The sequence below is a fragment of the Trachypithecus francoisi genome, unplaced genomic scaffold, assembly GCF_009764315.1.
Source record: "Trachypithecus francoisi isolate TF-2019V2 unplaced genomic scaffold, Tfra_2.0 Lachesis_group20, whole genome shotgun sequence".
Taxonomy (NCBI): domain Eukaryota; kingdom Metazoa; phylum Chordata; class Mammalia; order Primates; family Cercopithecidae; genus Trachypithecus; species Trachypithecus francoisi.
The window spans coordinates 62,604,058-62,622,747 of NW_022681466.1; the positions used below are offsets into that span (position 1 = coordinate 62,604,058).

An 18,690-nucleotide genomic window follows, 5' to 3' on the forward strand; every position below is an offset into this window, starting at 1 on the left:
GCTCTCTTGTTCCAAAGATAAGGACAGTTGGTTTGCAGCACAAAACAAATCACACGAAAGGGTCAGCTTTGGCACTTTCTTTCTCCAGTTCCAAGCAAGTTTCAGGCTGTCTAATCAATGAATTCCTGGAGTGCAGCAGTGTTTAAACAGCTGCCTTTGAGAGGCTGAGGTGGGCGGATCAAGAGCTCAAGAGATCGAGACCATCCTGGCCAACATGGTGAAACCCTGTCTCTACTAAAAATACAAAAATTAGCTGAGCATGGTGGTTGCATGTGCCTGTAGTCCCAGCTACTTGGGAGGCAGAGACAGGAGAATTGCTTGAACCCGGGAGGCGGAGGTTACAGTGAGCCAAGATCATGCCGCTGCACTCTAGCCTGGTGACAGAGCGAGACTCCCTCTCAAAAAAAAAAAAAAGGTACCTTTCCTAGAAAAGTCCAGGATCCTTTATAACTGCCCTGCCTTTCCAATAGGACTGACATCAGTTTATATTACACACACCTAATAAAACCTGCTGTCATATGAGACTAGGAATATGGAATTCCACACTGCCAAGTGTCACTTGCCCTGAATACAAATAATTATCCTTTTCTCCTTTCCTGAATTATCATCTATCCACCCCACACCCTGGCAAATGAGCAACTAGTCTGTGCCACTCAGATTCTACAGCAGCAGCCCGGGCTTCCTCTTTCAGATCCTTGCCAACCTCTCCTGGTCCTGCTGAGCCTCTTCCCAGTTCTTAAAGTGACTTCACCACACCCCCTCCTGTCATGAGCAGCAGCACCTACCTCTCATGGAGCTGCTGGCTGACCAGGGAGGGATGCTGTTCCGCTTCTGATAGAAGAGGATGTAAGCCCCTCTGGTGTTGACCTCATCTTCTCGAAGCGGTTCCACCGTGCTGTCATCGTAACTGTACCACTGGCCATCCAGAGAGTTCCGGCAGTAGGCTGCAAAGGTCCCAACCCCAAGTCTCAGTTACTGGAGCCCCAAAAGGTAGGAAGACATTTCCCACTGGCATAGCTAAAAAAGTGGTATGTTTAAATCAGAATGAGAAAAAAAAAAAAACAGTCCATTTTTGGCCAGAAATGAACTTTTTGGAATCCGAAAAGATCAATAGGTTATACCCACAGATTCTTACTGATAACGAGTGCTGTTATTATTTTTATTTTTATTTTTGTTTATTTATTTATTTATTTTGGAGACAGAGTTTCGCTCTTTTGCCCAGGCTGGAGTGAAGTGGCACCTTCTCGGCTCACAGCAACCTCCGTCTCCCAGGTTCTAGCAGGTTCTCCTGCCTCAGCCTCCTGGGTAGCTGGGATTACAGGTGCCTGCCACCACACCCGGCTAATATTTGTATTTTTATTAGAGACGGGGTTGCACCATGTTGGCCAGACTGGTCTTGAACTCCTGACCTAAGGTGATCCACCACCTCGGCCTCCCAAAGTGTTGGGATTACAGGCGTGAGCCACCATGCCCGGCCAAGAGTACTGTTATTGTAAACTGAATATTCTACCCCTTCCTCAGGCAAAATCTCTAATAAAAGGGAGCTCCCAAGTCAGGTAGCCAAACAATAATGTCAGCATTCACCTCATTTCTTCTGAGAAGCTTCAAAATGCATATCTCTGATTAAGTATGCAATAAAAGTGAAGATGAGAATCACAGTTGGGCTCATGGCATACCTCTTTCTAAGAACTGAAGTCAAACATCTAAGGAAAGTTCATACATATTCTCACCACTTCGCAAACAACAACAACAAAGTATCCTTTCCCTTGCCCTCTACGTGTCAGCAAATGACAGCATAACCTAGTAATCTGGAGGTTTGCAAACTTTTCCCATAAGGGACCAGATGACAAATATTGAGGCTTTGCAGGTCACATATGGCCACATGTTCTCTGACACACGTTCTGCACGTCTTTCTCCCACTTTTAAAATTGTAAAAACCGTTTTTCATCCATGAATTATTAATAAAGTAAAAAAAGTAAAAACAAAAAAACAAAAAAAAAAACCAATTGGGCACAGTGGCTCACGCCTGTAATCCCAGCACTTTGGGAGGCCAAGGTGGGCGAATCACAAGGTCAGGAGTTCAAGGCCAGCCTGGCCAAAATAGTGAAACCCCGTCTCTACTAAAAATACAAAAAATTAGCTGGGCATAGTGATGGGCGCCTGTAATCCCAGCTACTTGGGAGGCTGAGGCAGGAGAACAGCTTGAACCCAGGCGGCAGAGGTTGCAGTGAGCTAAGATCGTGCCACTGCACTCCAGCCCCGGCAACAGATTAAGACTCCATCTCAAACAACAACAAACAGGCCCTAGACTGGATCTGGCCTGTGGGTCACAGTTTGCTGACCTCCACAGTAATCCAATTCAGCCACCTAGGAGTTCATCTTTGCTCTTGCTTTTCCTTCCACTCCACACCTAGTCCAAAAGCCAGACCTATTGATTCTACTTTCAAAATATGTCTTGAATATCTTGATTGTCAACACCAACATCTCAGCCAATGGTGTCTCTCACTCAGCCCCTGAAGCACCCTCCTAACTGGAATTCCAATTTCCACTCTAGATCCCTTCTACATATTCTCCATACAGCAGAGCAACTAGTTTGATTTGTACACTAGATTATGTCTTCACTCCTCTGCTTAGAACCTTTAAATGATTTATCATCCCTTTGGAAAAAATGCAAACTCCCATCCATGGCCTAGAGTGTCCTGCCCACTTCTCCAGCCCCACCCTTCGTCACTTAGCCCCGAATGGCTGCACTTCATCCAGGTTCTCATCATATCTTAAACACACTGAATGCTCTCTGCCTCAGGGCCTTTGCACATGCTACGGGCTCTGCTCATAATGCAATTCCTCCCATTGTTCACACAGCAGTTCTATCTCATCCTTAGCTCTGAGCCTACTTGTGACGTCCTTGGAGAGGCCTTATAACTATCACAGACACAGTCAATCAGTCGATCAGTCGCCCTTTCAAAATGCCAGGTAGTGCAAGTGCTAAAACGATAAGCATCTTTTTATTGTCTGTCCCCAAAGTGAGACTGAAGTCCCATGAGGGCAGGCCTCATATTTGTCTTGTTCATCACTGAAGCTCCAGGACCTAGTGCAGGGTCTGGCATAGAAACGGGTACTTAATAGATATTTATGCGATGAATTAATGAGCAAAGATCCTGGATTTCTATATAGTTCGGTGTCTCCCAAATTGCCAGTCATCAGCCCATCAGGACACTGGTAATCAGTGCACCTGAAAAAAAATGTTTAATAAATAAAAAATAAAATATTTTAAAGTTTTTTTCTTTTCTTTTTTTTTTTTTTTTGAGATGGAGTCTCACTCTGTTGCCCAGGCTGGAGTGCAATAGTGCCATGATCTCGGTTCACTGCAAGCTCTGCCTCCCGGGTTCACTCCATTCTCCTGCCTCAGCCTTCCAAGTAGCTGGGATTACAGGTGCCCACCACCACGCCTGGCTAATTTTTTTGTATTTTTAGTAGAGACGGGGTTTCACTGTATTAGCCAGGATGGTCTCGATCTCCTGACCTCTTGACCCACCTGTCTTGGCCTCCCAAAGTGCTGGGATTACAGGCGTGAGCCACCGCGCCCAGCCAAAGCATTTTTAAAATTAATTAATATGTTATTCCGGAATAGAATGGACTAAGGTATATCACATGTAGTAAATGTAATTATCGTGTCATGAAATTCTGTTTTGTCTTAATCTATGTATGTACACATAAACACACATACGCACATATGTAAATAGATGTACACACCAGGAGGTCATGATGGAACCCAGTGTTTCATTTTGCCATTTAGTCAAGTGCCTCATCATAATATTTTATTTCATTTAACATCTTTTAAGTTTATTTTGATATGTAATATGGCAAACAAAAATCCACTAAAAACAAAAAATACATCTATGGTATGACAGCATTTACGTAAAAGTATATGGCAGCCTGAAAGCTACCAATTGTTGGGGCCTACAATATGAGAAGCCTCTTACATATGTTTGTTCTAGTCATAAAAATCCCTGGCTGGGCACGGAGACTCACGCCTCTAATCCCAGCCCTTTGGGAGGCCGAGGCAGGCAGATCACGAGGTCAGGAGTTCGAGATCAGCCTGGCTAACACAGTGAAACCTTGTCTCTACTAAAAATACAAAAAATTAGCTGGGTATGGTGGCACGCGCCTGTAGTCCCAGTTACTCAGGAGGCTGAGGCAGGAGAATCGCTAGAACCCAGGAGGCGGAGGTTGCAGTGAGCCGATATCGTGCCACTGTACTCCAGCCTGGGTAATGGAGTGAGACTCCATCTCAAAAAAATTATTATTATTATTATTATTATTATTATTTTGAGACGGAGTCTTGCTCTGTCGCCCGGGCTGGAGTGCAGTGGCCGGATCTCAGCTCACTGCAAGCTCCGCCTCCCAGGTTTACACCATTCTCCTGCCTCAGCCTCCCGAGTAGCTGGGACTACAGGTGCCCACTACTTCGCCCGGCTAGTTTTTTGTATTTTAGTAGAGACGGGGTTTCACCGTGTTAGCCAGGATGGTCTCGATCTCCTGACCTCGTGATCCGCCCGTCTCGGCCTCCCAAAGTGCTGGGATTACAGGCTTGAGCCACCGCGCCCGTCCAAAAAAAAAAAATTATCTAATATGGCAGATGGCATCTCAAGGAATAAATTTGGCTTTTCCATTAGTAGTGATCTTGGGACAAATTGGCAACTCCCGGGGGATAAAGTTGGATCTCTTTCTCTCAAGAACGTTAAGAAACTCCAAACCAAGGATTTAAATAAATGTAATAAGCTAAAACCAAATAGAAAACTCAAGAGAAACACTTTTTAATCTTAGCGTGAAAAAGGCTTTCTAATCATGACTCAAAATCCAAATGATTGACAATTTTACCTAGAAAAGCAAAAATAAAAATTTTCTGCATGGCAAAAAATTTCCATAGGAATAGCCAACTGACAGATATTACACAGGGAACGAATACTTGCAATTTATATTACAGAAAAGAGGTGAATCTCATAATCCATTAAGAATTAGAGCATCTAGAAACTGACGGGAAAAAGACTAATAATTTATCTGAGAAACAGTCAAGGACACAGAGAGACAGTTTACAGGAAAGGAACCATAATGACTCAAACATACGAAAAGATGCTCAAGCTCACACTATTAAGATGCTAAATATTCGACTTACACAGAGATACCATTTTCCTCCTATTAGATTGGCAAAAATCCGAAAGTGTGATTGCACACTCTACTGGAGAGGCTACAGAGAACCAGGTGTTCTCTTACTGTTATCAGACTGCAAACTGCTATGACCCTTTGTGCAGGACATCTTGTTCATGCTTGTTACAACACAGACACAGCTATTCCAAGTCTGAGAATTTATCCCGCCAATAAACTTCCATATCTAGAAAATGACATACCTAAAGGGTTATGACAGCAATATTTGTGTGTGTGTGTGCTTTTTTTAAAAATTGAGAAAGAGACTCGCTCTGTCACCCAGGCTGGAGTGCAGTGGTGCGATCTTGGCTCATTGCAATCTCCACCTCTGGGTTCAAGCAATTCTCCTGCCTCAGCCCTCCTAGTAGCCGGGACTACAGGCAGATGCCACCACGCCTGGCTGATTTTTGTATTTTTGGTAGAGACAGGGTTTCATCATGTTGGCCAGGCTGGTCTTGAACTCCTAACCTCAAATGATCTGCCTGCCTCAGCCTCCCAAAGTGCTGGGATTACAGGCGTGAGCCACTACACCCAGCCGACAGCAACATTTGTAATAGTAGAAGAATGAATCAGTCCAACGTCCATCTACAGAGTATTTAATAAATTGTTATATTTATTTAGTGCATTTACATTTATAAAAGAAGATGGAGAAGCTGTCTAGAAATGAGGACATGAAAAGATTTCCAAGATAGATTTTCAGGGAAAAAAAAAAAGCCAGGTGCAACACAGCAGATAGTACTTTTACTTAAATTAGGGGGAGGGGAGAAAATATATAAAATCAACACATATATATGTATATATAAAAATATACTCACAATTGCTTGTATTTACATAAAGAAATTGTGGAGGAATAGTACACAAGAAACTACTAAAAATGGTTACCTATAAATGAGGAGGGGGTAAATGAGGAACAAAGATAGAATCAAGACTTGTCACTGTCCCTGTTTTTTAGGCTGCGTGAATTTTGAAATATAGGCATGCATTACCTACTCAACACATTTAAAATGAAACAAAAGGCATTTGAGATTTCTAAGACTCTGAAATGTGGTAGAACTATCATACTTCCAAGAAGCAAATAATTAAAAAGGAATAAAAATGTCAAAAGACATGAGATAGAAAGCAACAGCTCAGCTTTGAGGGCCCAGCAAGCAGATAGAGTGGAGGTCACACACTCGCCTCTGGCAAGGAAGGGGTTCAACACAGAGTGCCTGGGGGAGGTGGAGGGGTGCAGGGGGGCAGGAAGGGGGCCACCCACCAGCTGTAGCCGCAGAGGCTCAGTACTGGATGTATCAGGAATCACAAGAAGTCAAGCCAAGTGAGGACTCAAAACAAAACCAGGATGCTCTGAAAAAGAAACCTAAGACTAGGCCAGGCACAGTGGCTCACGCCTGTAATCCCAGCACTTTGGGAGGCCGAGAAAGGCAGATCATTTGAGGTCAGGAGTTCAAGACCAGCCTGGCCAACATGGCGAAACCCCGTCTCTACTAAAAAATACAAAAATCAGCCGGGCGTGGTGGCGGGCACCTGTAGTCCCAGCTACTCAGGAGGCTGGAGCAGGAGAATCCCTTGAACCCAGGAGGCAGAGATTGCAGTGAGCCGAGATCGCACCACTGCACTCTAGCCTGAGTGACATAGTGAGATTCCATCTCACAAACAAAACAAAACAAAAAAGCACAAAGATTATTTCCCAGACCTGAAGATCACGTGTCTGCAGACACACAGGTCCCCTGAATGCAGGTCCCAACACAAGCAATGAGAAAGACCCACAGGTAAGCACACTCCATGAAATTCCAGAGCACCTGTGATAAAGAACCTGAAAAAGCTTCCAGAGAGAAAAAATATATCCTATCCTAGACAAAGGAACAGAAATCAAATTGGCCTGATTCATTCTCAACAGCAAAACCCCACTCCAGACCCCACTCCACATGAAGCAACATTGTTGATTTTCCATCAAGGACGTTATATCCCACCAGGCTATCAATCAGGTGTGAGAATAAAGGCATTTCCTGACACGTAAGCACTCCAGAGGTCAAGCTCCCATCACTCTTTCCTAGGAAGTCACCGAGGGTGTGCTTCACCTAAATGAGGGAGTTGACACTCATCGACAACACCCTACATGGCTTGGAGACTTGTTCATATTAGGAATCACTCATCTCGGCAGGGCAGAAGCTACTGACCCTGGAGCCAGGGTGACCCAGGTGTGAAGCCCACGCTCTGCCATTTAATGGGCGGTGCAGACTGTCTTGAGGGAAAAGATGGTGTATGCTGGCGCAGATGAGAGCAAGTGGCCCGGGTCTGACCCAGGGCTGTGCTGGCTGCAGACACTGCTCTGCCCCCCACCTCGCCAGTCCCTTATTCCCCTTGGGCTCCTCTCCCCTTGGTTTTAGTATTAAGTAGGTTCTTTCCTGGCAGGTAGTGGTACACTGTGTGTGCAAACATAGACCCAGGAGATCTCTGCAAGGGGAACCTCCCAGGGACTGTATCCCTTCTGCTGCCAAACCACTGCCTCCCAGATCGGGCATTCTGCTCTGTAATGCTCACCCCAGGAGGGGTCTGGATCTCGCTTTCCATAAGGCAGACACCAACGCTTCTCACTCCTATGCTACTTCTAACTCCCTGCTGTGGTTTTACATCACTGCCCTTCATTTATGTTGGGGCCACCCTGTGGGTTTATAGATGGGGAGGCAGCACGTTCAGCATGGGAAATGACAAGGTCCAGGTTCCAGCTGTCCTTATTTTCACCACTCATGTGTGCACGGGGACTCATTCAGCCATAACGCTCTTAGTTAAAAAAAAAAAAAATCTGAGTAACAGAGATGCCTCCTCCCAAGATATATATGGGCCTCAAGGGATTCCTGCTGAGCTATTTTCAGCCCAGAGAAGTGAGACAGGGGAAGTGGCTGGACAGAATGGTCCCAGCAGTTACAAAGGTGGCAAGGCCTCATCTGGAGCAGGACAGCTGTGGAAGAACAGGCTGGCACCGCAGAGCAGCATAAGGCGGCCACTGTGAGCTGAAAGCGGCTTTGGTGGCCCCCATAACCCTCACCGTGACCAGCCCAGGCTGGCCCAGTGTAACCCGACCGTCCAGCGCATCTCTGTCCAATCAGGTGGTCCCCAGCCTGTAACTGCATCCTCATTTCTCTTTCTCCATGGGGCCTGTTCCATCCATTCTCCAATGACAGAAATCATGCCCTAAACCCCTTAGACTGCTAAGGCTCACCCCGATGACCCTCCACGCTATCTGCATGGCGGAAACGCTCAACTGTTACAGCTACCAATAGGCTTCTCACCGTCACTGAGATACCCTGGTGGGGGAGAAGGAAACAAACAAGACATAATCGAGAAAAATGATCCATCATGACACTCTGTGAAAGCCCTCAAAGGGATGATTATAAACAATTGAGAAAATCGTCTGGTCGTTTGTTTCTGCCCTTCCCTTCATCCGCTGCTCTGAAGTTCCCCAGAGAAACAAATGTGAAAAGTACGCCACAGAACACAAGGCCACCAAATCCGATAAGTAAGATTCCTCACGCTGAATCGCAGATGAGAATGGACGTCACTCTCTCGGTTCCAATAATGACCTCCCATATTTCACATGGTTGAAAATTTGGGTGATAACTAACCTCTGTTTGTTGGTTTATTTGTTTTGGAGACAGGGTCTCGCTCTATTGCCCAGGCTGGAGTACAGTGGTACAATCATGGTTCACCACAGCCTCAGCCTCCTGGGCTCAAGGGATCCTCCTATCTCAGCCTCCTGAGCAGCTAGGACTACAAGTGTAAGCCACAATGCCTAGTTCATTTTTTTTCTTCATTTTTTTTTTTGTAGAGACAGGGTCTCACTTTGTTGCCTAGGCTGGTCTCGAACTCGTGGCCTCAAGTGATTCTTCCACCTCAGCCTCCCAAAGTGCTGGGATTACAGGCATGAGCTACTGCATCAGGCCTAACTTTATATATTCCAACCTCCAACCTAACTCAACGTCAACTCTGTAGCTGGGACAAGGTCCCTTCTGCTGTCGCACATGCCCTGGTGTGCGGTGGGTGAGGGGTCAGATCTCACTAAGTGCCCCAAGGAGCTCAGCATCCGAGCAGCACCCATTCCAGGGACATCTTGAGGCTGTGGCCACAGCTGCATTGGCAGAAAGGCAAGGCAAGGCTCACCTGTGTAATGCCCACCTTGCAGGTTGCCGTGGTGGTTGCAGACAGCATACAGGTCGTATAGGAAGTCCAGTGGGTAACTGGTGGGCAGGCAGCCCGGCTGCTTCCAGGAAGGCCAGGGGCCCAGTCCTGCCTCGGGGCTGCTGCTTCTCTGGGCCACATGGGGAGCCATGTTGAGTCCAGAGAGTGGAAACTTCACCAGCGTGGAGAGCTTGTTTCTTCTCTCGCCCACCTGGCAGAACCTTTTGAGGTGGATGATGAGGATGTCAGGCAGCGTCCACAAACTCAGCTTCACCATCCCCTGCTGCAGGACTTGGCAGTGCGGACACTTCCAGGCGTCGTCCTGGGCCAGCTGGAAAGGAAAGGAAACCACCCGGACTGTGAGGCCCCCGTGGCACGTGGCCAACCCACCAAAGGCAGCCAGCCCCCTTCCCGGCCGGGGCATGGACCCCCAGGGTGGGACCTGCTCCTCCTTGGTGTAGAACTGAAAACATTCATCCAAGGTACAGCTGTGCTGCTGGTGCGCCTGCTGCTGCTGCCACACGCTGTCGGCATCCTGCGCCCGCTCCTCCTGGAGGCTCCCGAACAGGCTGCATGGAGAGGACACCCACGGCATTCAGGACTTTCCCGCTCCGAGACGGGTTTTGTCTATGTCTCTACTCACAGCAAACCCGCCACAAGGCATTGGCCAGGCGACGCTACCGTGCCCTGTCTATGAGTTCCTGGGGAGCTGCAGGCATCCTTCGGACTCAGCACTATATTCTACTGGAATTCTCTGTCCCCCACCAGCTTCTACAGGGACCAGGTCCTTGGCTTATTCATCTTTGTTTTCCTCATCCTAGCACAGGGCCTGGCACCTAGTAGTTGATCAATAAATACTTGCTACAGTGAACAACGTCCTTTCTTAAAGCAAAGCTGATGCCCTCAGTACCTCTGAGATACCTCAGGGGTAGCCAAGTATGGTAATGAGGAGCATGGACTCCAGCCAGAGGGTCTGGGTTCAAATCCCAGCTCTACCAGTGTATGAGCTGTGTGCCCTCCAGCAATTGCTTAACCTCTCTGTGCCTCAGTTTCCACCTCTGAGAAATGTGGATTACAGGAGTACCCACCCCAGACCACCCACACATAGGGTGTGAAGAAGATGAAATAAATCCCCTATACACACGTAAAGTGTTCAGAGCAGTGACTGGCATGGGGTGAGTGGGTGGGTGCTACGTAAGTGTCTACTGTGACTGCAGTTACTCCTCTTGACTTCACCCACCACCACCACTGTCACTCCATTCCTGTCACTGTTATTTACATACAGAAAATTCTCACTCAGGCATCTCGCAGGAACGGGTTACACTGGCTCAAAGATGTGGGCACCCTGCCTGCAGCCATGCTGGGGGAAGCTGCATCCAGGGAAACCTGGGCACAGACAGGCCCTGTCTCAGCTCTGCAGGAGGCAAATTCCCTTGAACTCACCGCTCCTTGACAGAGCTATCCCACTCCACCGCCAGCTTGACATGTGGAGGGCCTCCTGGCCTCCTGAGATGCAAAGCCCTGAGAAGAGAACAAGGGAGCCCATCAGAAAACACGGGACCTCCTTCCCACAGCTCTTCAGGGCTCAGCAGTCTCCCCGCAACCCGGGGACTGATGTTCCAAACAGAAATACCCAAACTGCCTGTAAGCCAAGGTCAGCCATCCTCGGAGGCTGCCAAGTCGGCTGAAGCCTCGGTCTCAGACCTTCAGACCTACCTCATAGTGCCCTCCCCTCACTCCCATGGGAGCTTGTGAGCTCTATAGATTTGGGATTACTTTGAGGAGATAGATCAGCTGTTCCACTGCAGCCGCAGCTACCCTCTCAGTGTCTACAGGGCACTTCCATTTGACCATCCTACACAAATACCCAATACTGAGGAAGCCCAAAGAGCTGCTACCTTTCCCCCACTGCAGTACAGAAGGAGCACCCTTAAGCCCCCCTCCACGACCTAAGAAGTCTCCTTCCAAACCCTCCAGTATATAGAAAATCCCAGTGCCCTGTCAACCTGTAGCTCTTTCCAACTACTTGGGCCCAGCCCATTTCAGAAAAGGTGGATCAGCCTCAATACAGAAGAGGTGGGAAGAGAGCAAAGTGGAGGACATAAGGTTTTATCCTGAAATCAATAGGAACAGATACAAGTGATAGCAACGAAGGAGTGTTTCAAATGCGTTGCAAGGAAAGGAGGATGTCAGATGAGTCCCAAACTATCACTAAGATGATCTGATAACAGGTTTTGAGCTCATGGAAGGCACAAAGTCCTATGGCTGAGCATGGACAGGTCTGAGCTGGAGTTGTGGCACCTTCCTGAGTGAGCCAGGAGGGAGCAAGGAACAAGGTATGTCTGGGAAAAGTTCTCCCAGCCTGGCGAGCCCTGATGGGTTGGGACAAACACTGATTGCCCCCTCATTTTCCTGTATATGCAGAGAATCATGCTGCCTCCTCATCCTCACTCCTTCCAAAGGAGGAGAAGCGCCTTATCTGATTGGTGGGATTGTAGAAGAAGGTGGGCTCTACCTCCTGTCATTAGGCCTACCTATGTCCTACAACCTAGCCACCTGCCGTTCTCCCCTATCCGTGCCTTGCGTTTCCTGGAAGCAGCTCTGCCTGGCAGATGGAAGACGAAGTATGTGACAAATATTCCATTCTGAGGAGACAAACTGGGGACCCCTAGATCTAAGCTTCTTTCTTAGGTACCCCAAATTTTCCATTTCCACAATGACGGAGATCTGCATTGGGGAGATCTGCCTTGGCGGAGGTCAGTGGGTGCATCATTTAATTCTGGGGGAATACATTTGAAAGCCCAAATTGGACTCACATCTGAGCAGGAGCCTTAAATCAGTCTTACTAATAAACTAAAATGTTCGTCTCTTTCTGCCTCAATCCACAGTCTACTCTTCGACTGGAATTTAAACATGCAAGTGGAAAAGGAAAACAGGTACCTTCATGCTCCAAGTTTATTGTACAAAACTTCTTAGCACAGGGAAAGAAAGAGGTGTGGCTGTCGCCCAACTTCCCTCTTTACATAGAAATCAGACTGTCACTAGAGGGTGAGATTACCTCCCCCGACCACAGCTCTGATACAAAAAGAAAGAGGGCCTCATTCAATGTTTATGGAGATGCTATTCCAAGAAATGTACAAACCTAACAATCCTCACCCTTAAGGGGCCGATAGGCTAATGGGAGGAGCACACAGAGATCATTCTAATGCACTCAGGTGTCTGGGGACGCACACCCCGGGCTGCTCTGAAGGACAGATAGGCAGGACCTGGCCAGAGGAATGACTGAGACCTCAAAAGCAAATGCAACATAAACAAACATTGAAAAATGGGACTTAAGTAAACTAAAGAGGTCTGCACAGCAAAAGAAGCTATCAACAGAATAAAAGAGGCAGCCAACAGGATCGGAGGAAATTTTTGCAAACTATGCATCTGACAAAGAACTAATATCCAGAATATATAAGGGACTTAAGTCAACAAAAACAAACAGTCCTATTAAAAAGTGAGCAAAGGACATGAAAGACACCTCTCCAAAGAAGACATACGAGTGGCCAACAAACATATTAAAAACTGCTCATCATCTCTAATCATCAGGGAAATGCAAATTAAAGCTACAATGAAATACTATCTCGCATCAGTCCAATGGCTATTACTAAAAAGTCAGAGAATAGGCCGGGCACGGTGGCTCAAGCCTGTAATCCCAGCTACACGGGAGGCTGAAGCAGGAGAATAGAGAAAACTCGGGAGGCGGAGCTTGCAGTGAGCTGAGATCCAGCCACTGCACTCCAGCCTAGGCGACAGAGCGAGATTCCATCTCAAAAAAAAAAAAAAGGTCAGAAAATAACAGATATTGGTGAGGATGCAGAGAAAAGAGAATGCTTAGGCATTGTTGGTTGGAATGTAAATTGGTTCAACTCCTGTGGAAAAAAGTACGGTGATTTTTCAAAGAACTAAAAACTCAACTCAGCAATTCTGCCCCTGGGTATCAACCCAAAGGAAAATAAATCATTGTATCAAAAAGACAGCTGCACTCATACATTTATCACAGCACTGGTCATAACAGTAAAGCCATGGAGTCAACCTGAGTGTCCATCGATGGTGGACTGGATAAAGAAAATGTGGTACAGGTACACCATAGAATACTACACAGCCAAAAAAATAAAGAATTCCTGTTTTTTGCAGCAACATGGATGAAGCTGGAGGCCACTATCCTAAGTGAATGAAAGTAGAAACAGAAAATCAAATACCACATGTTCTCACTTATAAGTGGGAGCTAAACCATGGGTACACATGGACATAAACATGGGAACAATAGACATTAAGCACTGCAAAACGGGGAGGGAAGAAAGGGGAGAGGGTTGAAAAACTCGTATTGAATACTATGCTCACTATTTGAGTGATGGGTTCAATAGAAACTCAAACCCCAACGTTACATAATATACCCATGTAAAAAGCTGCACATGTACCCACAAATCTTAGAAAAAAAGTATATAAGTGAGAAGACAACATTCACCCGAGAAAGTTATAGAAATAAAAATAAATGAATAATAAACAAAAATTTAAGAAAATTTTACCTTTATTTTACTTATTTATTTATTTTTGAGACTCTAGAGTCTCGCTCTGTTGCCCAGGTTGGAGTGCAGTGGAACAATCTCAGCTCACTGCAAGTTCCACATCCTGGGTTAAAGTGATTCTCCTGCCTCAGCCTCCCAAGTAGCTGGGATTACAGGTGTGCGCCACCACGGCTGGCTAATTTTTGTATTTTCAGTAGAAATGCAGTTTCACCATGTTGGCCAGGCTGGGTCTGAACTTTTGGCCTCAAGTGATCCACCCACCTCAGCCTCCCGAAGTGCTGGGATTACAGGCGTGAGCCACTGTGCCTGGCCCAACAATTTAATGAATTTTTTTAAAAAGTCAGTCAGGGGAACCAGAGGGGAAAGGACACACAGGTGGAGAGCTCAGCAGTAGAGGGCAGGGTGTGTGCTGGAAGATCCCAGTACGGTGAGGGACAGGCCACATGGGAGAGGGAGGGCTCTGTAGGCCACCCTCACAAGTGTGGACTTTAGCCTGTGGGTACCAGGAGACTACCCAGTGGTTTCTAACACCAAGGACACTGGACGGATTCAGGTAAGTCAAATAGGAGGCTGCCAGAGAGATCCAGATAAGACATGATCAGGGCCTAAATTCAGGCAACGGTGTCAATGTGGAGAGGAGTGGAGAGATCTGGGGAAGTGCCAGGATAGGGAACAGATAAGACCTGAAAATGGACTGAATGGAAGGAGAAAGCAGAAAGAAGGGATCAGGGACGACGCCAGGTTCCTAGCTTGAGTTCCTGAGTAGATGGTGGTGTCACCATTTAGACACCAAGATGGGAAATGAAAAGCTTTAAGCAAGAAGAGTTCAGACTCACAGGTGTTTAGTTACCAGTGTCTATGAGGCATTTAAGTAGGACAGGCAGGTCTGCAATCTAGAGAAAAATCTGGGCAGGAGATATGGATCTGGGAGACTTTGGCCTAAAGGCGGTAGACAGAACCAAGAGTAAGACCACCCAGGGATGGGGCCAGGCACGGTGGCTCACGCCTGTAATCCCAGCACTTTGGGAGGCAGAGGTGGGCAGATTGCCTGAGCTCAGGAGTTTGGGACCAGCCTGGGCAACACGGTGAAACCCTGTCTCTACTAAAATACAAAAAATTAGGCGGGCGTGGCAGCGTGCCCCTGTAGTCTCAGCTACTGAGGAGGCTGAGGCAGAATTGCTTGAACCCGAGAGGCGGAGCTTGCAGTGAGCCGAGATCGCGCCACTGCACTCCAGCCTAGGCGACAGAGTGAGACTCTGAAAAAAAAAAAAAAATCATCCATAAATGGAAACCAGAGGGCCAGGTGTGGAATGCTAAGACCCAATAATGTTTGAGCATCCAGAGAGGGAGAGGAAGATTTCAAGCAGACAAAAAAAAAAACTCATAGGAGATATGTTTCTAGGTGGTACATACATACAATGGAATATTATTCACCCTTAAAAAGGAAGGAAATTCTAACGTGTGCTGCAACATGGGTGAACCTTGAAAATACGGTGCTTAGTGAAATAAGCCAAACACAGAAGGATAAACACTATGATTCCTGCTACCTGAGGCACCTACAGTTGTCAAATTCATAGTAATAGACAGTAGAGAGGTAGTTTTCCAGAGACTGAGGAAGACAAAGGGGAGGGATGCTGTGTGATAGGTACACAGTTTCCATTTTGCAAGATGAAAGATCTCCGGAGCTCTTTGGATAGTGGCAATGGCTGTATAACAAGGCGAATGTAACAATTCCACTGAACCGCACACTTTAAAGTGGTTATAATGTAATTTTGGTGCCTGGCGGTGGCTCACGCCTGTAATCCCAACACTTTGGGAGGCTGAGGCGGGCGGATCATGAGGTCAGGAGATTGAGACCATGCTGGCTAACACAGTGAAACTCCATCTCTACTACAAATACAAAAAATTAGCCGGGCATGGTGGCGGGCGCCTGTAGTCCCAGCTACTCAGGAGGCTGAGGCAGGAGAATCACTTGAACCCGGGAAGTGGAGGTTGCAGTGAACCGTGATTGCGCCACTGCACTCCAGGCTGGATGACAGAGCAAGACTCCATCTCAAAAAAAAAAAAAAAAAAGGAATTTTTATGTTTTGTGTATTTTATCAAAAAGAAAATGAAGAATTTCCTATAGAACAAAGAGATGTTGGGATAGGCATGGAAGAGGCAAGGCAGGGGCTAAATGGAGAGCCCTGTGAAACAGGTGAAGGTCACATCAGATGCCAGAGAGAGCTGTACCAGCAGGGCTGGGACTGGGATTGTGGGGTGCGTTGGGGATGGGGATGGGGTGAACAAGGGCCAGACTGTAGTGAGATGTCCAGTGAATGGAAGGCGTGGGCCAGGAGAGGTGTGACCTCAAGAGGACATCCTTTAGGATGGTCAGCTTGCTGGACAACTCTACTCAATTCTAGTGCTTCTCAAACTACCTATGGTAAGAGACTAGTTTGATGGTTTGTTTCCAAACCACTGCAGACCAATACTTTTATAGAAAGAAATAACGGGCCAGGTGCGGTGGCTCACACCTGTAATCCCACCACTTTGGGAGGCAGAGGCAGGTGGATCACTTGAGGTCAGGAGTTCGAGACCAGCCTGACCAACGTGGTGAAACCCTGTCTCTACTAAAAATAAAAAAATTAACCGGGCGTGGTGGCACGTGCCCATACTCCCAGCTACTTGGGAGGCTGAGGCAGGAAAATCGCTTGAACCCAGAAGCCGAGATTGTGCCACTGCACTCGAACCTGGAAGACAAAGGGAGACTCTGTCTCAAAAATAAATAAATAAATAAACATAAAAAAGTAATGGGGGGGTGAGGAAAGACATACAAAATATAAGTTCCATTTTTAAAAGAAATTATCTTATCCACCATATTATAGATTACTCTGTCATATTGCTTTAACATTCATAAGTGCTTCCTCTCAAGTTCTTGTCATGGGCTGGTGACAGTCAGTTCATAGGCTGGCAGTCTACAGAACCACTTTGGGTGGCACAGTTCTTATCTCCAAGACTGAGTGTGGGAAGGGGGTTCCTCTTCCTGGGGCTCCCTCTCCCTGGGAGACCCAACCAGGCCCTTGATGATCCTTCTCCTGCCTCCCCAACTCTGTAAAGCAAAAGCATGTGTCAGCCAAGGAGGATGTGGATGGGGTGTAGGTCACAGAACCTTCTGGCTCACCCGCTACCCTGGTTCCTGGTCTCTTTAGAAGGGGAGAGGCCCATCTCAGTCAGGCTGAATTTGGCTGACCAAGTCAGGAAATCAGAGGACCTTACTGAGAACCTGGGGTCTGTGGAAAAATAAAGAGAAGTGCCAGACGATTCATTTATAGAACAGAACTGCCCATAGATGCTGCAACGACCTGGGGATTGTTTTGCAAGGCCACACGCACCAGAAGGCTATAGCAACTAGAGACACAGCCACACTGGCTTTAAGCCTCAGGCACAGTCCACAATCTTTTACAGTTTAGGACCAATGATTCAGCTGTAGAATCTTCACGTACGACCGGATTGAATGAATTTGGTGTTCTGTTTTTTTTTTTTTGGTTTTGGTTTTTTGAGATTGAATCTTGCTCTGTCACCCAGGTGCAGTGGCGCCATCTCAGCTCACTGCAACCAACTCCCTGGTTCAAGCAATTCCCCTGCCTCAGCCTCCTGAGTAACTAGGATTATAGCCGCGTGCTACCATGCCTGGCTAAGTTTTTTGTATTTTTAGTAGAGATGGGGTTTCACCATGTGGGCCAGACTGGTCTCCAAATCCTGACCCCAGGAAATCCACCCACCTCAGCCTCTGAAAGTGCTGGGATTACAGGCATGAACCACCATGCCCGGCCGATTTTTGGGTTTTAGTTAGATCAATCTGGGTTCAAATTTGGGCTTGCCTATTAACTAGTTGTTTAAGTGTGATCAAGTTAACTAATCTCTGACAACACTGGTGTCCCCCCCATCTTTGAAGTGGACATAATAGTGCCTCTCTAGACATAAGAGTTCAAAGCGCAGAATATGCCCAGTGATCTAACATAGCGGCTGGTACTGGAGAGGTAAGTGATCAAGAATAACGAACGCTACGAGCAATCTCATTGACACATACCCTCAAAGGACACTAGTAAAACAAGATAGGGTTCATTAACTTACTGAACCTGGACCTTCCCCCTTACCTGTCAACTGCCCAGTGACAGAGGGGCCGACTGTCCTTCGGAGACAAATAGCTGCAGGCCACAGAAAGTCCCACAACGCGAATGGAGAACAGAGACCCCAGGTTCTGCCAAGACAAAAACAGACGTAAGTCATTATGTAGCCCCTGCATTGATTTAAATTAGACTCTAAAGTGGCGCATACATTAAAAAATATAATCATTATTTTCCATAGTGTATTTTGAATATTCCCATAATAATTAGAATTCAAAATTAAGAGACAAAAACTTCATTTTTTTCAAAGATTCACACTATACCTTGTAACGCAGTGATCTAATACTGTGTTTAATACGTTAAACCTTCCCCCAAAAAATGAACACGGTGTGTTTAAATAGCGAATGCTTAACTGGAGCATACACGGGTACATTTAATGGAACATAAATCAATCATGTTAATTAATTTTTAATAGGTAACTTAACCTAACTTTATAAAGATGATTATCATCCCCACAATGAGGCAATTTTCTAAAAGCCAGTTCATGTATATTTTACAGGCAAAGTAAATATTTACACATTTTTAAATAAGCCACATAAAGAGATAGCACCTTAGTTATTATTCTAAGA

General features: G+C 46.5%; 1 protein-coding gene across 2 annotated transcripts in view; it reads right to left on the minus strand.

Annotated features, from left to right (window-relative positions):
* USP43 (ubiquitin specific peptidase 43) overlaps positions 1-18,690 on the minus strand; it is an 86,159-nt gene that overhangs the window by 19,480 nt on the left and 47,989 nt on the right. Inside the window, exons 9-13 of one of the 2 annotated variants that reach the window (XM_033184564.1) lie at positions 18,092-18,195; positions 10,825-10,902; positions 9,824-9,950; positions 9,379-9,712; positions 786-944 (exon numbers count right to left, since the gene is read on the minus strand). In XM_033184564.1, the coding sequence (XP_033040455.1) occupies positions 786-944; positions 9,379-9,712; positions 9,824-9,950; positions 10,825-10,902; positions 18,092-18,195 (802 nt within the window). Of the gene's footprint in view, positions 1-785; positions 945-9,363; positions 9,713-9,823; positions 9,951-10,824; positions 10,903-18,091; positions 18,196-18,690 lie in introns of both variants that reach the window. The other variant, XM_033184563.1, reaches the window with a different exon arrangement.